This window comes from Miniopterus schreibersii (assembly GCF_964146895.1).
Source record: "Miniopterus schreibersii genome assembly, chromosome: 9".
Classification (NCBI taxonomy): Eukaryota; Metazoa; Chordata; class Mammalia; order Chiroptera; family Miniopteridae; genus Miniopterus; species Miniopterus schreibersii.
The window spans coordinates 7,795,001-7,821,276 of NC_138118.1; the positions used below are offsets into that span (position 1 = coordinate 7,795,001).

The 26,276-nt window shown below is 51.1% G+C and overlaps 1 protein-coding gene across 1 annotated transcript in view; it reads right to left on the reverse strand.

Annotated features, from left to right (window-relative positions):
• The window catches only part of TMEM178B (transmembrane protein 178B), a gene marked incomplete at its 5' end in the record, with an annotated part of 307,367 nt that overhangs the window by 190,918 nt on the left and 90,173 nt on the right, over positions 1–26,276 (reverse strand). The window contains one exon of the mRNA XM_081148066.1: positions 6,213–6,326. Within this exon, the coding sequence (XP_081004192.1) occupies positions 6,213–6,326 (114 nt within the window). The remainder of the gene's footprint in view (positions 1–6,212; positions 6,327–26,276) is intronic.

Consider the following 26,276-nt stretch of genomic DNA (forward strand, 5'->3'; position numbering starts at 1 on the left):
AGGCAAGGAGTGTCCGGGCATGAGTTCCCGCTGCAAAAGCAGGTCGAGGTGCAATACCACATTAAGGGACTTGTGCTCTCTGCCTGGCTTGCTGCAGAAACACATCTGGGCGAACAGGCCCAGAGCAGCCTGAGGGCTGCAGGCTGTGGGTCTCCTGAAAGGTTTACAACACCCCCTGCAAGGGTCGGGTCTGGACAGAAAGATGTGGAATAATTCGCAAAAAGCAAAGACTTTAGAATACCAAGCGACATATGGCGACGCTCTGTTGGTTGAGCTTCTGTGCTACCAAGCTTTCTCCATTCCGGGGATGGCTTCATGCTGGATGACCCCCATGGATGCCGGTCTTGCAAGCAAGAGGCAGCTGGCTGCGTTCTTGCCACCGCAGGGGAAGGAGAATGGCTGACGCTGCAGGGGACCAAGGCTTCCGAGGCCTGGGATGTTTACCTCATTAGACTGTTTTACATAACATCAGCCAAAAACAGAAAAAGAAAAAAAAAAAATAGCTGGAGGGAGTCCGCTGGAGCTCAGGCCTGGATTCTGAGTCCTTGGTCTCAGATGAGGCCGAGATGGGGCCTGAAAGCAGCCCCTTCCTCCCAGGCTGGTTACCTGGTAGGCAAAGGAACCAGAACAGCGCGGACCGGGCTCCCAGGAGGAAACCCAAGCCACCCTCCGAGGAATTACAGCTGATGGGAACGAAGAGGCCGTCATCAGTGTCACAACTGTGGATGTTCTTTTCACCCCAAGCCCTGTGGTTGCCACAGGCATCTTGTCATAACTAGAGATGGCTGAGGAATGAGAGGCCAGGGACCCAGGCAACTCGGGCGTGAGGCCGGAAGGCTACATGGGAGGAAATTCCAGAGGGTAGAAGAGCAGGCTGGCCCCGGAGCTGCCAGGCCAGTTCATCAAGAAAGGAGAGAGCTAGGACCAGTGGGCCCAGAGCCAACCTAAGTCCAAGGCCAGAAGGCCGGTGCCAGTGGGGAGAGACAAGACGCAGCCTGGGGCCCTAGAGGTGGGCAGTTCCTGAGGGGGCTTGAGGGGGGGTCATAGACGGCACCAGGAGACTAAGGTTCAGGGGCAGGATGTGCTAGTTCTGGAAAGAGGGGAGGGTGTGGGAGAGGCCCTGGGAGAGGCCAGACGAGGAAGGACCAGGCAGGGTTTGACCTCGCAGAGCAAGGAGGAGCCTGGGTGGGGCTGGTCCCCCAGGACTGAGCTAACGGACAGGCCCTGTTGTGAGTGGCCCCGAGATTCAAGGCCAGAGAGCCAAGGGTACCATTCACATGCCTGCATCAGACAGCACAGTATGGATTTTTACTTTTCCCTCTTAGCCACATGGCCAAGAAATGTCCTCCCCAGAGTCTCAGTCTCCATCTCTGTCTGTCTGTCTGTCTGTCTCCCTTTCTTTCCTCTCTACCCACGCACGGCCCCTTCCCTTGGCTTCTCCCTCCCTCTTTAACCACTTGTCTTATTTCTTCTGATCCTGCTTTCCAGGGCCACTGTGTGAGTGTGTGGTTGTGTCAATGGGGGTGAGGTGAGTGTCCTCAAGAGGATGGGGTGGAGATGGGGTGGGGGGGGTCATCTCTCTCTCTCTCTCTCTCCTGAGGCCAGCTGGAAATGTGCCCTGTGACCATCCTATCTAATTAGCTGAAATCTCAAGTCTTGACAGAAGGAGCCTTAAAAAAACCTCTAGCTTCCCTGGCTCTCAGCCTCTCGAAAGATAACAGAGAAGATCTGATTGCAGGGAAGTGAGCCCCAGCTCCCCACTCCCACTGCCAGGGGCGATCAGCTGTGAGCCAAAGCTTCCATCTTGAAGATGCCAAGCAGGGTGAGACCCTGAGCTCACGAGCACAGCGTCTCCGGGCTCGGACCCGAGGGAACCTCCATGGCGGCCACCCAGAGTCCCTGCCAGCAGATCAGGAGATCTGGCGGCAAGAAAGGGCTGCCTCCTCACACCTTCCAGTAGGTGCCGCCTGCCGGCCTCCCCGGGGTCTCCTGGCACAGCCCCAGGTCCAGCGCCTCCCTGCAGGAGCCCTCACCTCTCAGAGACAGCTCCCGGGCCCAGCTCTCTCCCACTCCCGGCTGCTCAGTCCCTGTCACGGGCACCCACCCACCCACCTCCCCTTGCCATGCCACTGGGCAGTGTCCCGGCCCCTGGCTGTGCTGAAAGGACATGTCAAAGGGACTCCAGCAGCAGGGAGAGCAGAGGCTGAACCACTCGGATGCCCTCATGGCTCTTGGGGGTGGCACAGGACACAGGATTCTCTGAACAAGCACAGTAAGTTCACACTGAAGAGCCTGTGGGAGGAGGCAGCACTGGTTAAGGTGCCCTGGCAATGCCAGTCTGCTCCCCCCGACCACTGCTCATCCGATCCTGTCATATTCAAAACATTAAACCAGAAACCCACCCAGAGAGTAGCATTAGCCAAGCTCATCTCCTGCAGCCACTGCGTTGTCCTCACTGGCCGGGTGACACTCGCCTGTCCTGCTCCAGCTTTGGAGGCAACGGGACAGTCGGGGTCAGGAGCACAGCCCGCCCATAGCCGCAGAGGCTGGACAAACACTCAGGTCCCTGGGACCTAACAGGAGGCAACAGCAGGTAGGAAGGCAGACGGGCTGCCCTGGGCAGGTGTCCAGGCCTGGGTGGACTGAGGTCTGCCTTCTCCCCGGGAACTCCAGCCAGAGTGGAAGGACAAACATACACACAATATGTCACCAGCAATCACCATCGAAGCCAAAGTCCAAGCCTTGTCACCACATCACCCGGACACTCAGCATTAAGATCTCAAATGCGGAGACCATCCCACATGCACACGCACACATGGGATTGGTTTTCTGGTTATTACTTCCCAAGGTAGTTATTATCTCTTTGCACTTGGATTTGTAAGCCTTTCTGTTGCTGGTCACCTGACCATGAGGGAAATGAGCTCACAGCCAGAGAGTGAAGCCTCCCGTGGGTGGGGTTGACTATCCAAAGCCACAGCGTAATTTTTAAACCAAGTTGTGCCTTTCCTATTGGAAATCTTTTCCCACACCAATGGTTGATGACTACATGCGAATCCCTGATGAAAAATGTACACCCTAAGTTTAACCAAAGTCCAAAATATTTGCCAGAAGTTGTTTCGGGGCGGGGGGGGGGGGGCATCAGCCCTGGCCAGTGTTCTCAGTGGTTAGAGCGCCGGCCGGAGCACCAATGGGTTGAGAGGGTTCGATTCCCAGTCAAGGGCATGTACCTGAATTGCAGGGTCAATCCTCAGCCCCCACTGGAGTGCATGCAGGCGGCAACCAATCAATGTGTCTCTCTCTACGTTAACAAAAAAAATCAAATTTCTTTCCTTTGGCAAAAATTATCTACTGAGAGAAATTATAGAACGTAAGGTAATATGGTCAAATTATAAAACAATAACCAACCTAGTATCAAATGAGTTGATTTGAGCCTATTGACAATATGAAAGAACAAGGGACTCTCAGGAAAGAAATTAGGGTCTGATTTTTTTTTTAATTTCCAAAGCTTGACCTTAGGAGTTGGCTAATCTCTGATAGTTCCTACTTTATTTCCACGGGGTTTATGTGCCCGCTTCCCACCGAGTGCCATCAATACCTGACCTCTGAAAATTGGGATGGACATTTACTGTGCCTCCCCACAATGCCAGCATCACCAATGACACGTAGCACCAGCTTCAGATGAGACAGATGCTCACCTGCCCTCTGGGTAAAAATAACTGTCATCCATGTCAGGAATGGCAAATGCTCCCCGTCTGCTCAACAGCCCATCAGGCCACTCGCTGAGAGAGGCAGATGAATCTCACGCCGAATGGCAGCCTCCACTTCACCAACACGCAATGCCCCAAACCTTTGCAAATATCAGTGGCTGAGATGGCCCCGATCAGTTAAAAATAGACCTGTGAGCACCCCAATTCACAGCATAAGCTGCACACCAGTGTTTGCACAACCCAACGGCACTACAGTTCGGGAACGAGGAGCCTGGAGACACCGTGCTCAAGAATATTCCACAGACCTTAGCCTCAGCCTCCTCTCTCCTTTCGTCTTTGCCGGCACCACGCAACGTATTTTCAGTGATGCTGCGATGAGTGACCTATTTGAATTCAGGCGTCTAACTGTGTAGACAGCCAAGAGTTCTAGCAGGTTTCCCTTGAAGGGCATCTGTGCAATGGACTGCAACCGGCACTAACATAATTCTCCTTGTTGCTGAAAAACTTCCACAAGCTATCTTCACTGCTTGAAGCAATTTTACTGTATCGTCATTATCGCATTGCCTTGTAACTGTTTGCTGTGCGAATGTATCTCCCCCCCCCCCACCTCCAGATGTGAGCTCCTGGAGGACCCCCTGTGGCCTCTGTATCCACTACGTGCCTGGTACATAAAGAAACTCAGCAACTTTGTTGAACTGAGTGAATTTGAATTGAAGCTGCTGTGTCAATAACCTCTTCCCCCTAAGATTCCATTATGACCCCGTAACTTAAATTATATTTAAGCGGTCATGCAACAAGGCCTGTCATGTATCGCGAGCATCCCTCCAAGGCGTCTGTAACCTGACTACACTAGACCAGTGCAATGTGAGAAATAAGGTCAAGTGTTTATGAGTTTGCCTCCTGGCATGTCTACCTGCAAAAAGGAAATTAACAACGCTGATTATTAGGCTCTCTGAGGCAAATATCACATTAGAATTAAATAGCATGTGGTGTGTTTGCTGACTGGCGCGCACATAGGAATGGTCTTTGTTAACCCTCACCTGAGGATATATTTCTCCTTTTTTTTCTTAGAGAGAGAGTAGAAGGAAGGGAGGAGGGACTGGGGAGAGAGAGAGAGAAACACTGATATAAAAGAGACACATCAATTGGTTGCCTTCTACAAGTGCCCCCAACCGGACAGGAATCATCAAACCTGCAACCCAGGTAGGGGCCCTTGACCGGGAATTGAACCCCCAAGCCTTCGGTGCTCGTGCTGACACCCTAACCACTGAGCCGCACGGGCCAGGCAGGAACGGTCTTTGAACATGAGCTCTCTGGCCCATGTTCTGTTTGGTGCCTCTGGTGATGACAACGCTTATAGGGGCAACTGTTTGGGTGATGCCTTCCCATCTGGACACCTGCCCTTATCATTTCAGGTCACAATAGGTAGTAACAACCATCCAGACACCTGGCCACAAGCTTTTTCCTAAAACCAATGAATGATTGGTCTGTTTAGTTTCATTCTACTTGCCTCTCTCATCCCCCATCCCAAACTATGGTTGTTTGATAGAAGCCAAACGAAAAAGTGAAATATACCTGGGAGGCCCCAGGCTGTTTGGCCTTCTTCGAAGTTTAGTATCCTTTTGATCAAGAAACAATGACAGGCCCCCCTTCATATGGCGACGTAAACTGAATCTTAACCTCGAGACATGTGCAAGAGCCGGAATAGGAAAGAAATGACGGATGTAACAAGGGCAGCAAGGGGCTTGCTAAGAGCAGGCACGTGTTCACCTGAAGAACCTCCTGACACACACGGCAGGCATCCCCCATGGAGCAGAGGGTAAACTGCCACTAACTCTGCTTGCTCATGAAGTCACCCTCCCATCACAATTTAAGTCTCTGAGGATCCCTGACCGAGAAATTCTCCAACAACAGAAGCAGATATTGTGATCTTTGCTGAGCGACTGCATGAGAACCAGGGTCCCAACGCCTACCATTCCGGGGGAAACAGAAATGTGTAAGTAGAGGACCAGATCCTGCCCCTTGGCGACCCCACCCACATGCAATTTCCCAATGCAATGCGGCCCGAAACCAACAGCAACCTCAACCTGCACAAAGGATGACACAAGGGATTAACAGGTTGCCACAATAATACTCCACGCAACCTGGAGACAGGCTTGAATGAAATCCCAGGAGTAGGTTCGGCCAGGTAGGTGAAATCTCAAATGCCTCCAGGGTAGTGAAGGAAGATCACTGATCACTAACTGCTACTTGTTTATTTGGGGGCGGGGGGGTGGTGTTAATTTTAGAAGCAAACTCCTCAGATCTACAATGCAATCCAAACCAACTGAGGCAATTCTGACCCACAGACATTGACACTTGAAGGAATTGCCACCGTGTTCTGAGACTGTCCACAGGTCTCAGAAGAAGGCGCATCCATCTGTCCAGACCAAGCTGTTGATGGGCATCCAGACCCCCGAGCCCTCCGAAGGTCACAGTCAAAGAAGGAAAGTCAGGTGTACTCACGCAGGGCGTGCCACTCATCCTGACGGATGGTCTTGGTGATGTTGAAAGTGAGGTTCCTCGGGATGGTGGCTGAGGAGTAGTGGTATTTGATGTACGTGCATCTCTCAATTTCTCCTGGAAAAGACAGACAGGAAACCAAACGTTAATGAGGCAGCCATCACGTTGGGGGGCAGTTTCCGGGATCCACTTTTCTGTCCCGGGGAAAGGGACTGGTTTTATATTGAGCCCGGTGACACCTACAGTTTATTCAAAGGCAGTAACTTTAACTCCAAAAGAGCAGGAGAGAACTAATACCAAACACCATCCATTTGGGTAGAAAAACACACCAGTTTGCACCCCCAGACCAGTAGGGAGCAGGCTTCGACCGTAATGACGTCATCTGTGTTTGTCACACACACTGTCTTGTGGAATGCCAAGCTAAGGGATCTATCCCCTCCCCCCGACCTCACCTGCGAACACACACACTCAGATCAACCGCATCTCCCTGGATCAGTCTCTTCTCGGGGTTCTTTGACAAAGTTAAAGCCTCTAACACACTTAACACCTGGCCCAACAGGACCTTTACTGATAAGTTCTTTTTTTAAAAAAAATTTTAATTTATTTTTAGAGAGAGAGGAAGGGGGAGAGAGAGAGAGAGAAGCATCGATGTGAGTGCAAAACATCGATTGGCTGCCTCCTGCACGCCCCTGACTGGGGATGGAGACAGAAACCCAGCCATGTACCCTGACAGGGAATCGAACCAGCAACCTTTCAGCGCACAGGACTACACCCAACCAACGGAGCCACACCGGCCAGGGCTACTGATAAGTTCTTACTAATCAACGCATGCTTCGTTAGTCAAATTATCAAAATACTCCTAGATCTTACAGCAGAGGTTCTCGAAGTGTGGTTCCGGGACCGCAGCCTCTGGGAATTTGCTAGAAATGCAATTTCCCAGGCCTGACCCCGGACCTCCTGAATTAGAAACACTGAGGTCAGACAGCAATCTCAATTTTAACAAGCCCTCCAGGTGATTCTGTTGCACACTTAAGTCTGAGAAGCCCTTGGAAAAGCCAACAGAATTGTCGATGTATTAATTCATAAATCCAGCGTGCTTGCAAATTCCAACAGGAAGGCATGATTAGGAGGTCTTCCCTTGACACTCTTAGTCCCTGCGGGCATTTCTATGGACGCTTGCTTATCTGAGGGATATTAAAAGTCAATGTCAGGGCATCCTGAAGAATCAGGAAAGGAGTGATTTCTAAAAGGTTAGGAGTTTTAGAATTTGGTTTTGCACCTGAATGGATTTTGATGGTAATCCATTTTGCACCCCACCGATTTTCAATTTATAAGCGGTGGCACCTGATTGAATTGTTTGACCCCTGGTTCACTGTCAGTGGGGAACCTGGCAATTGGCGGAGCGCAATAATTTAGACAGTGCCTCTCCTGAAACCGATGCCTTATCGTAAATCATACCTGGACAGCTAGCTGCCCAGCTGCCAGCTATTGGCAGCCACTCCTCCAACAGGAGAGACGCTGTCCAAAGAAGCAAAGTTTGGGCCAAGCATTATGCACTCTTTTCCTTTCGCCCATGAGCACCCTGAAGTCTCTCGCGTGCCCCCAGCAGGTCCCTGGACCACCACATTGCCACCCTGTCTGCCTTCTTCCCTAACCGGCTATACTTCTGGGAAAAAAGTAGGCTACCAGATGGGTCGCCACCTCCTCAGTTCACATTCAAACCTCAAACCCACATGCTCCAGTTTCCAATACTAGCATGGCCTCGCACCCACCCCAACATCCCAAATCCCACGGTCATGCCAAGGCCTCCCCCTCTCTAGCTGTGCCCCTCCTCCCTGATACCCAACTGGTCACCAAAATTCTTCCAGTTCTACCTCAGAAACGTCCCTGGATCCAGCCTCTCCTCTCTGTAGTAGCCGCATGAGTACAAGGATGGATGTCAACGAGCAGCCATGTCCACTGAGACTTATTGATGGGAGAGCCTTGCCAAGTGCTCGGTAGACTGGCAGTTTCCCCCGACTCGTGGCATGGCGCACTGGAGAAGGTGTGAGGACCCAGACGCCACTGCCGGGCCTGCCCAGCGCCCCTGGAGGCTGAAGGAACCGGCGCCCACACACTGGTAGCCCGCTCATGCCCTGTACTTACCCCACAGCAGGAGCTCTGCGATGCACGTGATCCTCCCCAACCCTTCATACAGCCCCGTGAAGGAGGCATTGCTGCTTGGAGTGGCTTCCAGAAAGGGGACCGTGGTCCTGTTTACACCCAGGGCACCCCACGCTCCTCAGGAAGCCCCAGCCCCCACTCCAGCTCCCCTCTGGCCCCCGTCATCACGCACCCTGGGCTCCGGCAGATGGCCCTCCCATCTCGCCCTGAGTGTGCCCTGTCTGTTCAGGACTCCGCACCGCCTCTCCTCCCTGCCTTTCTTCACCTGACACACATCTGCGTGTCCTAAGAGGAGGCCCAGGTGGCAGCTGCTCGGCACGGCCTTCCTTGCAGCCGCAGCCCCCAGCAGTGGGCCTCGCCCGGGCCCCTCCGCCCTCCTCCCTCCTCCACGCGCTCCTGTCCTGCCCGGCGAGCACACCAATGGGCTGTGATTTATCTGTTTACACGCCTCGCTCCCCCACTAGATTATGAGTTTCTCAAGGGCAGGGACTTGTCTTATCCATTCATCTTTCTCTCCCTAGTTCCCAGCACAGGGCGAGCACCAATAACATGTGCTTGGAAGAAAGGAATGACTAATATGAGGCACCCCGTAGAAGACCACAGTGGGCAAGGGATCCAACTGCTTCTGTTATATGCAAGGGGCTGAGATAATCGAGGCAAAGTCGAATGTAATGAGTAAAAGGAGGTGAGCGGTGCAGGGCTCTGTGCGTCTGCGGCAAACACTTCCTCCCCGTGCGGACAATGAAAGCGGAGGCTTATCAATCACAGTGAGGCAGCCGAAACGGCAATGCGCGGAGGAGCCCCTCCCTGCACCTGGCAGCGCAATCCAAGGGGCAAACTGGGCAAGGATTTTAAAGGGGAAAAAGGAAGACAAGAAACGGGAAAGCCCTGGCCGGTGTGGCCCAGTGGTTACAGTCTCAGCCCGCGAACCAAAGGGTCGCAGGTTCAATTCCTGGTCAAGGGCACGTACCTGGGTTGCAGGTGTGATCCCCAGCCCTGGTTGGGGCACATGCGGGAGGCAATCAATTGATGTGTCTCTCTCACATCGATGTCTCTCTCTCTGCCTCCCTCCCTTCAACTCTCTCTAAAAATCAATGAAAAAAGTATCCTCAGATAAAGATTAACAAAACAAAGAAACAGGAAAGATAAAAAAGAATAGTGGATTATAACAAGAATATCATCAGCAAGTACCTTGGCCATGTACCGCCTGGGACATGTACCGCTGGGCAGACTGTGCCCTGCACAAGGACACCTCCCGGGGACCCCTGGGTGCTGAAATCCAGCCGTGGCCATGCCGAGCGCCCTGCTGAGGTAAGGGGGCGTGCCCCTGCCAGAGGGACTGCCTTAATCTAACCTGCACAAAAGTGTCATGCAGACTAGCAGCTGCCCTACATTCAATTCAAGATCAAACAGAACACTCCTGGACCTAGCTTCGGAGCCCAGGCAAAATCCCACTGGTCACGGCCAGATCGGCCCACCACTAATGCCTGAGAAAGCGCCTGATTTTTCAGCTAAGTTCAGGTTCTTTCACTGTCAGAACAAACTCGAACAAATGACCACAGGTGCCAGGCGGGCGGCAGTCACCTCCCTTAGCCCCAATCACCCCCGGCGCACTCCGCAGGAGCAAGGAGCTGTGGACAGGCACCTCAGGTGGCCGTCCGGAGCCTGGTGGGAGCCTCTGCCACAGCCCTGGCCCCGCTGGAGGCCTCACTGTTTGCTTTGCTGGAGGGATCCAAGCATCCTGCCTTGACAGCAATTAAGTTTGAAACACTCAAATATTGCCTAAGAAGAGAGGCAAAATGTTTACCCATGTGTCTGCGGGTCCTGTCAGTGTGCTGGGCTTTGTAAACACAAGCACCATCTGGGCACCAAATCCCTGTGCCCAGAATGCGGGTTTCCCAATGCAACAGGTTTTCCTGCTATGAGCGGTGCAGAGGGGCCACCTGGAAGGCAATGGCAAAGCCCAGGGCCTTCGCTGGGAAGGAGATCAAACTGGTCTCCCAGACCCCTGCATTCCAGCCGGGAGACTGAGCCTCCCCCTCAGAAAGCCTCAGCTAGGGAGGTGGGAGGGACCTGGGGGTAACGGACATTTTACACCTTCAGCCATGCTCTGCCTTTGGAGGTGGTGACCCTCCTGCATGTCAGGGTCCCAGACAGACAGGATACCCACATGGGTAGCTGAGGGGAGTTTCAAAAAGAGACAATTTACAAAGCTGAGCAGGGGGTGTAAAGAGAGCCGCAGAGGGTGGTGCAGGGACCTGGCACTGGCAACAGGAATTGGCATAACCCGAAGGCCCAGAGAAGGGAGCTGTCGCCTGAACCTGGAGAGGGAGAGGTGAGGCAGCCTTTGGCAAAGGGTCACAGCCAACCCGGGTACCAACACCCAACCTCTCACTCCTCTCACCTTCACATCCGGCCTGTCCCCCCCCAGTAGCCAAACCCAACTGAAAGCCAGAGGATGGGCCAGCCTCCAGGAGCAGAGACGGGATGCGAGGGGCTGACACAGCGCACTCCCTCTGAGGCCGGGAGAACAGGAGGGCAGACACATTCTGGACAGATGACGACACAGACAGCGAGGGGAGGGGCAGGGAGGACGCACACACTGAAGTCTGGACCTGACCACACCTTATGATCATACCAGCAGGCGGGTTTCCCTCATGTGCATCCACCACTAGCGAGACCTGGTGTCCTGAGTCCTTTCGGAAGGAGTCTATCAGTGTACAGTTGTAGATAATAGCAGGAACCTTCTAAGGCAGAGCGATTTTAGAGGCAGCACTGGACCCACCCACACTCCATTGAAAATTATCTTTCCTGAGCAGGTGTGAGAGTACTTTCAATTCTTCCATTAGAGAGTCATTCCTTTGGATCAGATACTATTCTCTTAGGCATCCATTTTTAAAGTTCTTGTAAATAAGTCTGAAGGAGTAGCATGAGTCACTAATGCCTAGGTGGGAATGAGCTTCCACAACCCCCTCCCTGCAGACCAGAGGGGCCCTGAGCAGCAGAGGGCCCCCTGGAGAGAAGAGATGCTGAGAAGGGCAGGAAGGACCCACAGCAGCTCCTGAGGGAGGTGGAGGGTGAGCTCCAAAGGCACGCCCCCAACGTTGCAATTATTCCCGGTGCTGGCCAGAGTGGACCTGAGGAAGGATCAGAAATGAGCTCCCCCACCCCTCACTTTAAAGGTGGAGTGATTGGTGTAGTCACTATGGGAAACAGTATGGAGGTTCCTCAAAATATTAAAGCTAGAATGACTGTATTATCCAGCAATCCCACTTCTGGCTAGTTATCCAAAGGAAATGAACTCACTGTCTCACAGATATGAAAACAACCCAAGTGTCCATGGATAGATAAATGGATAAAGAATATGTGAGAATATATATATATATACACACACACATACATGTATATGTACGTATGTATATGTGTATATGTGTATGTATATATTTTCATGTATGTGTGTGTGTGTGTGTGTATAGAGAGAGAGAGAGGGAGGAAGGGAGAGACATATTCATACACACAATGGAGTATTTTTCAACCACAAAAAAAAGAAAATCTTGCCATTTGCAGCAATATGGATGGACCTCGAGGGCATTGTGCTAAGTGAAATAAGTCAGACAGAGAAAGACAAATGCTGTATAATCTCACTTAGATGTAGAATCTTTAAAGAGAGCCAAACTCACAGATTCAGAGAACAGGTTAGCGGTTGCCAGAGGCAGGGTGATGGGGGGGTGGGGGATGAACAAAGGTGGTCAAAGGGTGCAAACCTGAGTTGTAAGATAAATAACTTCTGAGATGTACTATGCAGCATGGTGACTGTAGTTAATTGTATATTTGAAAGCTGCTAGGAGAGTAGGTCTTACAAGTTCTCATCACAAGGAGAAAACTGTAACTATGTGAGGTCATGAATGTTGACTAGACTTACTGTGGTGGTCATTTTGCAATATAAACACATAGCAAATCAACATGTTGTACACTTTAAACTAATACATTTATATCTCAATAAGACTAAAAAGTAAAGTGGAGTGAGGCAGGCTGGTTATGTGATGGTCAAATGTATTTAGGAAAAGTTGGGTGAGATGACATTTAAATGGTTTACTTACTGTAGGACTTGAATAGTTTTAATGTACACTGTGACTCCCCCAGAAAGGACAGGTATGCAACGCAGACTTTCCCAGATGCCTCTGACCCCAAGTCCTTTCTTATTCAAAAGGCAGTTTCTACTGCTAGACTGTAAGTTCATCGAAACCAGAAACCCCCAGGGCCAGGCAGGCGGTTGGCACACAGCGAGCCTCAGTATATAGCTGGATGAATGAAGAATGAACATCAGGGTCTGTTACTTGATCAAATGACCTACAAGGTAAATTAAGCCGTCGGCTATGAGCATTTGCTGGTCTCTTCCCGGAAGTCATGTCTGGGAGGCTCCCAGCAGAGCCACCCCAGGGTGGATTGCCCATCAGGGGCTGTGTTTGCCTTGAAATAAGTCAGGGATCTTTGTGCACAGAACCAGAACAGTGGCCCTCGGTGCCCTCAGTGCTCCTCGACTCTGGCCACATCTGTAGTGGGTGCTTCCAGGCAAGCTGACGACACCCATGTCGAGCACCCAGTGAGGCTCCCCACGACGTACACTTCACAGGTACACTTAGCCCCTGCCAGGGGGCCTGCAGGAGCCCAGGAGAGTCACCACGCATGAGGACAGCCCTCACTGATGGGGTGGGAGCCAGAGATGGGGTGGGTGCTCTCCGCACAGTTCCTCGGAGGATCGCCTCTGGGATCCGCCCTGAAGCTCACGCTGCACACGTCACAGGTTCCTCCTCCCGTTTCCTAGGACCCCCTGAGGTCCCTGTCTCAGGCTCTACTTGTGGGGGAGGGCAAACTAGGAAGGATCGCCTAGAGAAGAGTGGTGTACATGGTTTACATGTTTGGATACAGTGTGATGGCAGTAAGTAAAAGGATTTGGTCCGACTTCATCCTGAGATCCCTTTGAAGGGTGACGCAGGCACCTAGAGCTGAGGAGGCTCCCCCCCTTTCTCTCTCAGCTTCCCCACACCCTCCGTGTTCTTTTCTTCTGTTGAGACCCGAGCATCCCAGAGACACAGGGATGGACCACTGGACCACTTCTGAGAGTCTACGTGTTTCCTTCATCTCAGAGCTCCTTCTTTCAAAAAAACGAACAAACAGAAAAACACCTACTCTATGCCTTCCCTATGCTAGACACTCATATTGTATCCAGTCACCCTCACAAGATAGATATTAGAGAAATAACCCTGTTACCGACGAGGAAGGAGAGCGTCTGGACAGACGAGGCCCCCCCCAAGCCCCTCCGGAGCTGGAGGCCCACCGCGTCTCTGTGCGAACCCAGGGGTTTCCGACTCGCGGCTGCAGTGAGGCTGCCAGGTCAGGATCCCTGGGAACAGACTATTTGGCAGCCACAGTGCCTTGTACCTGAAGGAGCTTGATAAGCCTCCTGATGAAGGAAGAAAGGGAGGCAGAGGCGCCACTCGTGGCCTGTCTGCTGCTCTTCTTCCCACGGTGCCAACGTGCCCACGGCCAGAGCCCGGGGCGCTGGGGTCTGTCTCGCTGACCTGGCCCTGCTCGGCGGCCGCAGCGCTGGCCTGCGTGGCCTCACTGCCGTCTGTCTCGCCCCCTGGACCGAACTCTTCCTCATCTTTCTAGCCTGAGGCCTATGCTCTGTGCTCAATAAATGGAAAGATTAAGTAGAAAGCAGAAGAATGTAGGAAAAAATGAAAACCAACATTTTTTATAAAAAAAAAAAAAAAAAAAAAATGAAACCAGTTAAAGCTTTAAGTCTTGGACTTCGGCTCCTTTATAAAGGGCATTTTCTCAAAAAAAAAAAAAAAAGTTGAAATGGTGTCGTAGCAGAAAGAGGAAGTAGGGAGACTTTCTTGTACGATTCGGGGGAGCCCCGTATCAGATGCGCTGGCGTTATCACTGTGAATTCTGTAGGCGGCCACCGTGTTGGGCGGAGGAACACGGGAGTTTAGGGGTTAAAGGTTTGACATTAGAAGCAAAACTGGGTCCCTGACAAAAAGGGAAGGAAGGAAACCAGGAATGTTCCAGGGGTTCACAGAGGGCAGATGGGGCTTGGGGCTCTCACCCCCATCCCCAAACCTCTGTTCCCAAGCAGGGCAGGAAGGGGACAGGAGTCAGGAGGGCACACCTTGGGCAACCCACCGACCAGTAATGCTGACAGGAGCTCTTGCTAGTTAAGATGCAACTGCACAAAAGCTTAGTTCAAGTCACCCCCAGCCCCACCTCCCTGCACCGCTCCTCCTTAGCTCCTCTGCCCCTCCCAGCTGCTCTGAGCCCCAGGATTTGCAAGGCTTAGAGCTGCTGCAGGCCCGGCCAGAAAGGATGTTTTTTAGTCTTCGGACTGAGCAAAAGTGTTGCCTCTATTTTTAAAGCTCTTAAATGCTGTGCATTCTGCGTGCTTTGTTTTTGGTGCTTGTGGTATTGGCGTGGCCTTTTAGTGTTGTTGTGTACGCACTGCATAGACGGAATCCTAAATATTTAATTCCTTCCCATTCTATGTTACAAACATGTTTCTTCTGAGCAGTGCTCGGGGCTCCTGATTCGCACACACGGAATTTCGTTCTCAAGAACCCTGCCCCCGAGTGCCGGCCCCGCACGCACTCCGCCAGGACATTCCTGACCCCTCAACCCCATCCCAGACACCTCCTGCTGGCTACTACTGTACCAGTGATTTCTGTATTAATCATGGCTCTGTAGTAAAAGCTCTGAGATGGGGGAGCTAGTGTTTTCCATCATTGTATAGCCAGGGGCCAAAATGGTGCTTTGAGTATTGTTACCCATTTTAAAAATAGCATGTGCTCAGTGAGTGCTGTCTAAGTGTTAGGTACTGTGCGAGGGACTTTATTACACAGCATTACCTCATTTAAACCTAAAAGTTAGGTCCTGTTATAAATCCCACTTCACAGATGAGAACATCGAGGCTCAGAGAGGTGTCCGTCCTGCCCAAGAACGCAGAGCTCTTACGTGCCACAGGCAGGTTGCAGACCCACCAAACATGCTCCCCTTCTGTGAAGAGAAATTGAGGAAAATCAAGCTCTTCAGAAAGACAGAGACCCTTCAAGGTTGTCTATGGGGAGCAAATAAAGCAAAACTTTTCCATCTGCAGGGATTTCCAGCATCTAGAATTGCTGCTCTTATCAGAGGGAGACAGAGCATCTGTTTCCATAGCTCCCCTGACAGGCTGGAGAGAAGGCAGCTCCCAGTGGCCCTGGAGGGGAGCTTAAGAGTGTCTGCTGAAGAGTCTCAGCCACATCCCTGTCCCCACCCCACCCCCAGGACAAGCCACTTCCCAGCAGGGGCCCTGGGGCAAGTTACGCAACCGCTCTGAGCCTCGGTTCCCATCTGCAGTAATAGGGCCCATCTCATAAAATTGATGAGTAAGTGAGATAACCCAGGTAAAACCTGCCCCCTAGTAAACGTTCAATAAATACTCGCATTGTTTATCAGTCAGTCTCTGGGACACACCCCACGCCCGTATCACAGCCCAAAAGTATTTAAAGGCAGCACTCACACCCTTCCCACCCTGCCTCTCCTTTCCTTTCAGGAACCTGAACGTTTCCAGGGTCTGCAGTCACAGTCGTAAAAACTGGGCTCCACCCTTGCCATCCCCTCAATGTTCAGTCTTAGTGTCCAAATCTCTCCCAGGGCGACACTGGCCATGTCACAGGGCTGCTCACTTGGAGGGGCGATGCCCAGGTATTTTCCTCTAGGGAAGTTGTTCGGCCACCACATGTTGGTCAGCTGTCTTTTTCTCGTCTTGTGGCTGTTTCTGTGTTTTGCTTTGTGGCCTCCTGAAGGATCTCCCATTGGTTCCAGCCCCCGAAGAAATTTCTGGATCGTGATCTTGTCGTTTCACGAATTAGCAATCAGGCCCACGCACTCCCTCAGCAGGCCATCCCCGTTCTCTGAGTCACGACTGAAGCCCTCCTCGGGGCAGTGCTGGGAGCAGGACACTGCCCCCCCACACACACACACACACGAATGTCCTTGTGACCAGAAATGAAACCACCGAGGGAGAGCTCTTGGGGTGGGGCCATGCAGCCTACCAGGAATTCAGCTCCCTGATCGGCCTCCCAGTCCCGCTTCCCGTCTCATCCACCTGGGTATCATGAGAGACCCTGCCTTCGTCCTGCACCCGGTCATCAACCCATCTAGAAGCACCTCTGAGAAGGGAACGAGGCCGGCCCGGCGTGCCTGCTCGGTCTCTCGGCATCGCAGCCTCCTTGCTGAGCGCTCACCCGCCACCTGGCTAATCACCCTTGCGATGCTCTCCCGAGCTCCCCCTCGCCCGGCTGCTCATCTGTGTCCATGGAACCCAACTGTCAAAAACCCAGACACCGCTTACCTACCTCCAGGCCCACAGCCCTTTAGGTGCCACGGCTCCCTCTGACCACCTGGTCTCCCCTCTCAGGCAGGATGGTCTCACTGGGGACACCACTGCCCACTCTCCTTCCTGTCCTTTGGCATCATTGGTGGTCAACACTCCAATTAAGAAATTAAAATGAGCTCTGGCCAGTTTGGCTCAGTGGTTAGAGCGTCGGCCCTAGGACCTAAGGGTCGCTGGTTTGGGGCATGTGTGGGAGGCAAACAATTGATGTGTCTCTCTCCCCTCAATGTTTCTCTCTCTCTCTCCCTCTCTCCTCCCTCCCTTCTACTCTATCTAAAAGCAATGGAAAAATATCCTGGGGTGAGGAGGAAAATGAATAAATTAAGTAATTAAAATGCATTTCTCATGACACCCGATGTGGGTGGTCCCCAGTGGCCCCACAGAGCACGGTCCCTGTTCCTCTGACTCTCGCTCCATCCACACGCCAGGTTCTTTCCCTCACTTTACCAAGTGACTCTTTTCCTCAACTCTGTATTAGGGCATCTAACAACCCGTGGTAAATGTCACCTCGCCTTGTGTGGGAGCTACAGACTTTTCATCCTAATTTCCTCACTCCTGGATCCCAAATGTCTTTTCCCCTTTTGAGTCTTTTAGCCTGTTTTAAACAGGACATTTTAAAATGTCATTACACAGTGACTTCCTCGCGAAAGGAAATACGGAATGAGGTGCTGCCGCCTCCCCCAGGCCGCCCCTCTTCCCTCCCGGTGAGGTTTCGGCTGCCTTTCCCCCCATTTGCTCGTGTGTTTTCCAGCCTGAAGCAGGCTGCTCGGGAAAGAATGAGATGGTGAGATATGGCTTGAAAGTACCGGTTGGGGTGTAGTAAATAACCCGTTCCCCTATTCCCATCACATCCCTAACGACCTTCTGGAAAGTTCAGAGCCCCCGACTGCCACCGCCCACCCCACGGCCCCTCCCGCCCCGGCGCGCAGACCCCCAGTGCGCGCGGCCGGGCTCCTGCAGGCCCAGTTTCAGCTGGTGGAAGGCTCATCAATCTCCAGGCGCTGGCAGACAAACGAGGCGAGAAGGAGACCAAATCTGGTCTTTCACCGCGAAACAATGAGCTCATGCTCTCTCCAGGGACCCAGGAAGCGGAGACAGAGACAGATCCCGAGATGGGGAGACAGTGATGGAGACAGGCAGGGGTGACGAGGGATGGGCAGGAGAGAGGGGGCAGCCAGTCTGGCACTTTTTTAATGTCACTTTTGATAAGAATCCCCAGCTCTCAGGCCAGAGGGAAGCGTCCGTGTTCTTTAAATTAAGAATCCAACACGAGGCGGCCGTCCTACGGGGGAGGGACAGCAAGGAGATACACAGAGTCAGAAATTCTTCATTTCTGCTTCTCCAGAGAGAAGGAAGGTGACCATTCAAGAGAACTGCAGATGCCAGGGCAGGCGTGGCTCTGCCTTTGTCTGTCGCTGCCACCAGACATGGGGTTCAAGATCGGATCTTGGACAAACCGCCCCTGGATAGCTTTCTCGATTGTGGGTCATCCACCCACAGGTGGGCATCTCTATAAGGCCTGTGGACTGAATCAAATTAAAACGAGAGAATACAGGCAGCTGCCCAGATGTTCCCAAATAGCTTAAGTGAATGTTTGGTTTCAGCCAGGGGGGAAAAATCCAGATTACTGAGTTTTCTAGTTTCCATTTGAAAGAAGAGTTGTATAATGCTGATTTTACTTCTTACCAGTTAATTCGGGGTTGGGGGTGGGGGGAGAATGGAATGGGGGAAGCTGAGTTGTACATGAGAAACCAAACCCAAATAATTGATTAATTATTTTACTCTCCAAGCCCTTAGGTGCCTTAGCTAGAAAACGGAATGAAACCTAAAGATCACAGAAAGAAAGCAGAAAGCCCAGCTAGATTATGTTTTGCTTTATACCTCTGCTCACAAGACGGACTATTTTCTTGTTGAAGTCACATGCCTTGGCTAGATTAGAAATGTTAATTAAAGTGTTGACTTACCCTGACTCCCTGGTGGGAATGAAATTCAAGCCAGATATGAAAGTATGAAGAGTGGGTGGCCCACTCCTCCCTGCTGTGCCCGACACTATGCAGGGGTCGGGGCCTGGGCCCTGAGACCAGCCTGTCTGGGGGCAGATTCTGGCTTGGAGACTCTGAGTGTGTGATCCTAGCCAAATCCTGGGAGCCCCCGTGCCTCAATGTCTTCAGTTTAAAGGGTGTGATACACATATCTCCCCCCTTAGGGGGGCTGTGAGAACTCAATGAATTAATACAGGTAAAGCACTTGGCGCCTGGCACGGTGTGAGCGCGCCATTGTTATTACTGCTATTATGTCTTCAGACACACGATAGTGCCATATAGGACCAGATGTATTATACGTATCAGACGCAAGGTAAGTCCTTTAAGTCATGCAGGAAGCACATATCTGATACGGTTTAGCAAAAGTGGAGGTCCCAGGAGACCACTTCCTAGCATGCAGCCTTCTTTCCACCTCAGGCACTTTTTCGGCCATAGCCTTAGCGTCTCTCCCACCCCTAGTTCAGGGCATTTCCCATAGCTCCAACCTGGCTATGTCCTATCACCTTGCTCCTGCCTCAAGGACTGAGACCCTCCCCCCTTTTCCAGGCCCTCTAGCACTGGCTACCCCAGTGAGCTTCTCCGACACGTCGCCCTCACCATCTCCAAGACCCTCAGACGCATCGGCAGAAGCAGTGCTATGATCACACAGCACTGAGTATAGTATAACCGCCACACCCAAGAAGACAGTGACCCAGGACACACCTCTGGCCTGTGAAGATGACCTGTGGTGGTGGAACCAGTACCCCAGCCCTGATCTGATGAATCACAGGTCCAAGCCAAGGTGGAATTCCTCATTTGTTAACTTTCTGGAAATTCCGCCCATGTTCCACATCCCAGTCAAAATAGTAAAACCTAATGGAGTGTCAAAGAACATCAAGGTAAAGGTTGGGGGAGGAAGCTTTCAGACACTGTTGTTGGGAGTATAGATTGTTACAAACACTTGACAGAATCAAGTGTACGTATAGACCCTATATAAGTGTATACATCCTATGCAAGTGTGTACACCCTATCCAAGTGTATACATCCTATCCAAGTGTATATGCCCTATGTAAGTGTGTACGCCCTATAGCCCCAAAATTATACCCCCTAAACAAACTCCTGAGTATGTACATGAGCAGAAGTGTACAAGGATGCCAAGCATTGCTTGCAAAAAATAGTCGAACGTAAAGATCTATCAATTTGGAGAAAAACAAAATGTGATTACATTATACAATAGCTTAAGTAAGTCAACTAGAACGATATATATTAATAAAGACAGAGATAGACCGCAAAAATGTGTCCTGTGAAAACAGAACTAGAGTTTCACCTACAGTATCTTTGTTGTTTCCCATATTTTTAGATTTTTTTTTTCTCCCACAAAATATAGTCTCTTACAAATGAGAAAAAACACAATCACTTCTGGGGAAGAAATCCACTCATCACTCCCTTAATTAAATCAAACCCACACTGTCCAAGTAATAATGGTGGGAGAACCTCCGTGGGGCCCTGGGTCAACTCCCACTGATACTTTCCTGGCTTCTCCCTAACAAACCACCTCTGAGCCCCACCTCACCTCCACTCTGCAGGTGCCGGCCCTATGGGAGATGGATGCCGAGAGGGACAAATGAGACAGAAACACAGGAAAAGGCAAGGATCACAGGATGTGGAGAGAGCTACACGGTGCGGGGGTGAGGGGAGAAGAGATCAGGATGACCAAGGACATCAGGAAAGGCTAATGGAGGAAGGAGAACCATGGTCCTCAACCTGGCGGGACGCAGAATATGGGGAAGCGGTAGTCTGGGCCAGCCCATGTCTGAGGAGTCTGTGCTAACTCAACAGGAAGCGACTACCCTGACTCAGGGCCAGAGCTTGGCTGGGTCCCTCAGGCGCTGTTTGGGCTGGTGGCAGAGCCCCAGCTGGTGGCTGGGGGAGAACTCAGGGAGGGGCTGTCATGGTTGTCCAGGCCCCAGAGCGGTGCCCAAGCAAGGCCAGAGGTGTGGACAGAGAGGTCACCTGTGGAGCCCAGTGGAGCAGCATCCTCACACTGGGCTGGCACCTCTGCTGGAGCTCAGCCAACAGCTGCTCCAGCTTCCAGAGCATGGGAGCAAAGAGGTGGCGATGGGGTGCCCTCTGGGAACCCCGGCATCCAGACCGACAGAGCGGAGAGGAGCAAGTCATCCTAACAGAATCCCGCTCCTTGAGAGGCTGCCCAGCTCCTCCCCGAGGATGTGAGCATTACCCTGGGCCTCTCATGTTCTGCACCCAGGGCAACCTGAAATCAGCAGCCAGCGTGCCGATGAGGAGCAGGATCAGACAGACAGCTGTCTCTCACCTAGTTCTGCAAGGCCTCAGGGAGCCACCCCATTCACTACAATAAAACAGAACTGGTACAACCTCAGCCTGGCGAGGAGGCTTTCTGCAGGGATTCGGGATCCAGAAAGCAGAGCCAAGAGTAGGATGCTCCAAAGGAGGGGCTGGAAGCAGAGGAACCTGGGGCAGGTCCACGGCATTGAGGTCAGGGGGCAGGGGGCAGGGGGCAGGGCAGAATGGAATAGCTGAAGGGGGGCGTGGGCAGCTAATATTGGAGAAATTTCCATTCACTTATATTTTTCCTGCTTACAGAAGGCAAATTTTTTTAAAATAAAAAGACGTATGAAATAGAAAGATGCCCCTTCTGGAGAGCTAGTGCTCCAAAATGCACAATGCAGAGGTGTTTCTGAAACAGAGAGGAACCCTAAGGAGCCGGGGGTTTGAGGGCAGGTTGAAGCCATCCAAGCAAGTAGAGCCTGAACTGCTACTGAGATGGACCCTGAAGTAAACACTGAAAATGAAGACTACAACCTGGAGAGTCCCATTCTCTCCTGTCTCTGGTCCCTCTGTCTCCAAGGCCTAAGGGGCCCTGGCTCTCCCTGCTGCCTCAGTGGTGGGCAATGCTGTGTGCCGGAACTGTACCACATTTCAGAAAATCCAGGATCAACCCAAAACACATGGGAAGTGGTAATTAGTACATATTAGTCTGCTCAGGCTACTGTAACAAAATACTGCAGACTGGGTAACTTAGACAACAGACATTAATTTTCTCACAGTCTGGAGACTTGAAGTCCAAGACCAAGGTGCCAGGCTGGTTTCTGCTGAGACCTGTCCTCCTAGCTGCCTTTTCACTATATCCCCACAGGTTCTTTCCTCTGGAGTCTCTTTCTCTTCTTATAAAGACACCAGTTCTACCCAATTAGGGTCCCATCCTTATGACTTCATTTAACCTTAGCTACCTCCTAAAGGCCCCCATCTCCAAACACAGTCACACTGGGAGTTAGGGCTTCAACATATGATTTGGGGGATGCACAATTCAGTCCACACCATAGTAACCATGGCATCTAAACTCAGTAGGGAAAACATGGTTTATTCAATTAATGGTACTCAGAAAACTGAGTAGCATTCTGGAGAAAAAATTAAATTGAAGGCATACTTTGCAAGTTAAATGAAGATAAATCCCAAATAGATCAAATACTTGCTGGGGGGAAAAGTTAAGTCATAAAAGTACTAGAAGAAACCATGAGAAAAACCTTTTGTAGCCTTGGAGAAAGAAAGCCTTTATAACTATGATGGAGAACCTGTACAAGGAAATACTGATTATACCATATAATCTCACTTAAATGTGGAACCTAATGAACAAAATAAACTGATGAGCCAAATAGAAACAGAGGCATAGATACATGGAACAGACTGACAGCTGTTGGGGGGGGAGGGGGGGAGGCCCGAAAGGAGGTGAAAAGATTAGCCAAAGAACATATATGCATAACCCACAGACACAGACAGCAGTGTAGTAATGGCGTGGGGGGGCCAGGGGCTGGGCGGAGGGGGGCAAAGAGGGGAAATGGGGATATCTGCAATCGTGTCAACAATAAAAGAAAGAAAGAAAGAAAGAGAGAGAGAGAGAGAGAGAGAGAGAGAGAGAAAGAAAGAAAGAAAGAAAGAAAGAAAGAAAGAAAGAAAGAAAGAAAGAAAGAAAGAAAGAGGGAGGGAGGGAGGGAGGGAGGGAGGGAGGGAGGGAGGGAGGGAGGGAGGGAGGGAGGGAGGGAAAAAATACTGATAAATTTGACTCCATAAAAATACAAAATTTCCACATAGCAAAACCCACCATAAGCAAAATCAAAAGACAAACCAAGGGAAATATTTGCAATTCATATCACAGACAAAGGACTAATTTCCTTCATATATAAAAAGCACCTACACATTGATTTTTTTAAAAGACCAACTGCCTGGCCTGTGTGGTTCAGTGGTTGAGCATTGATCCATGAACCAAGAGGTCACTAGTTCGATTTCAGATCAGGGCACTTGGCCAGGTTGAGGGCTTGACCCCCAGTAGGGGGCGGTGAGCAGGAGGCAGCGGATCGATGATGTTTCTCTCTCACTGATGTTTCTCTCTCTCTCTCTCTCCCTTCCTCTCTCTCTAAAAATAAAATAAAAAACATATTTAAAATAAAATTTTAAAAAGACCAAGAATCCAATTTTAAAATGAGCAAAATATATGAATGTATCTTACACATATGAAAAGGTGCTCAAGAGCACTCAAAATAAGAGAACTCCAAGTTAAATCGACACACAACTTCCATTCTGCAGAGGTGCAGAAGTTTGATGACATGCTGTGTGGCAGTGAGACGTGGGGAGACAGACACTCTCATGGGCTGCTATTGGAGTGTCAATTTTGTAATTTTTTACAACTTCTCTGGAGGCCAACTCATCAATATCTCTCAAAATTACAAAGGCTCAATTTGACACAGAAATTCCATTTTTTGTGCTTCTTCTGAGAGATGCAGTCTCCCAGGTGTGAAATGACATACATATAAGGTTATTCACTGCCACTCTGCTTATAAGAGCAACCTAAATTTCCATCAGTAAGTGAAGTGACTGGTTAAATAAATGATGGTATATCCACACAATGAAAGGCAACACGGCATTTTTTGAAAAGACAAAACTCTTCATAAACCGATATGGAAAGCCTTACGAGATGAATTAAGTGAAACAAGCGAGGTGCAGAGCGGCCTGTGATACACACCACATTCACGTGAGAAGGGGAGAGATGATACAGACACACAGGCAGACACGCGCATAAAGAATCTCCGGAAGGAAACTCGTAATGGTTGTCTGTGGAAGGAGAATTGGGAGCTGGGCAAAACCAGAGGGAAAGAAATGTTCCTAGTATATCCTTTTATACTTTTTAAATGCTGAACAACGTGACTTTATGGCCAATGCAACAAAAAAAATTTCTGATCCCACTCTTCAGGCTTCCACATCACAGCTACATGGCGCTCAGCATCCTCGGTGGACACCTTTCTGTTCTCAGCACTCAGAGCCCTCCTCTCCCCACCACTTGGGACACCCCTCTCTAAACCCCAAGAGCAACGCTGACCTTTCCTGGGGAGACTTTAGAGTGGCTGGCACAGCCAAGGGCCAGGCTCGGGTTGGGGCGGAGGCCAGCCCTGGCATTTCCACCGCTAACTCTGCCCCGAGCTTATACGCCAGTCCTCCCATGACTGGGGCCTGGCTGTGAGGGCCACTTAAATCACCAGTCCCTCCAAGCTGAGGGCTCTACCTCCCCCTTGCTGGGATGGATGGCTGCATTCCTGGATGACCTCTCTTGCACTGGATGACCTCTCTTGGCCCTGGATGACCTCTCTTGCACTGACCCAGCAGTACCCAGCCTACCCCAAATTGCATGTCTGCCAGCCAGGATGTTCCACTGATGGGACTGGCCCATTTGTCCCTGGCTCCAGCACACCCTGGGAGGGCTTCCTCCACAGCCAGCGTTAGTGGCTGCCCCCCTGGGGCCCCTCCCCACTGCCTGGGCAAGCTCTGCCTTCACTTAGGTGCCTCCCCTGGCCAGCTCATTGGAACTTTGCTCCTGGAAACGGCTCTTTAAATCCTGCCCTTGGCTATATTCTAGTCCACTGTAGTGAGGGATTCTCTCCCATCCTTTGATGTTCATTCCAGGTTCTGCTAAAACAGCTCAGAAACCTCTTGTGAAGTCCTGGGCGAGCTCGGGCACCATGGCTGTTAGAAGATGAAACAGGACTTTGGTGTGGGGACCTGAGAACCATGCTGGCTCCCCCACTCTCTTCCCAAAGGACACAGCAACTGACCTCCTTGGTTTGGGCTTCAGAGTCCTTGTCAATTGACTCAACATCAGGCCACGTGGCCCTGGACCTCCTCAGGCGGCAGGATTCAGGGACACCTTAAAGCTCAGTGTTACTAACAAATAACTTTGGCTGTTTGCAAGGTTTTCCCGGGTCTGGACAAGGACGTGACCTTGATTCCCTCTAGGCTTATCTTCAATCCACAGCGGCTCCCAGGCCTTCCAAGCAGCCTGTAATTGTTGCGTGTCCTCTTGTGTGAGTACTTCAAGGTCACAATCACCGGCACAGAGCAATCAGCTCTCAAATGACTGTCTTAATGGATGTTGTTTGCAGCTTACCCCAACTAGAATGTAAGCTTATTTCTTCGTTATCTCTCCGTAACACCTAGGGAAGCACCACGCTCTGCATACAGATGCATGATGCGTGGGGCAACGATGCGGGGCCGGAAGTCAGAGGACTCAGTCCTAAGTCTTCCCCTGACTCACTGCGCAAAGTCTCTCACCTTCTCCCTGACTCAGTTTCCTCCTATGTAAAATGAGAGCAACAACACCTACTTCACAAGGCTGTTGTGAAGATCTAATGAGTGCAGGTCTATGAAAGTGTGGCTCTGGCCCCTACATACAACACAGGAGCTGTACAGATCAATGTACTGGGAGTCATTTTTTTTTTTTTTTAAATATATCTTTATTCATTTCAGAGAGAGGAAAGAAGAGGGCGAAAGAGAGACAGAAACATCAATGATGAAAGAGTCATTGATCAAGCCCACAACCTGGGCATGTGCCCTGACCAGGAATCGAACCTGGATCGCCTGGATCCTAGGTCGACGCTCAACCACTGAGCCACGCCCGGCCGGGCTGAGAGTCATTTTGTAAACATCGCGTCAAAGAAGTATTTCTAGAAAATACAAGCTCTATGCTATCTGGTGGACTTGTGAGGCTGCCATGATCCTCCGCGCCTCCTTAAAGACATTGCAGAGGCAAGAGATGAGATCTGAGGGCTGGGTGTTGTTAGCAGCCCCTGGTGAGGCTCCTCACTGCCCAGGGGAATCAAGAGAACCAGCCTCCTAACAGCTCCCATAGTTCCATCTCCTGGAGACCAGAGAAATCCCGCCTGCCCCATCCACACCCTCTTCCAAGAGAATGTGCTTCACCCACGGTTACTGCTGCTTAAATTGCCATATATTGAACCATGTGACTCCTCACCCCCACCCAAGACTGGGCGAGGGATGGGCACCAGCCCCCCCATGACCAGGGCCCAGCACAAGATGCTGAGCTAGGCCAAATCCTCCCTCCAATGATACCAGAAACTGAAC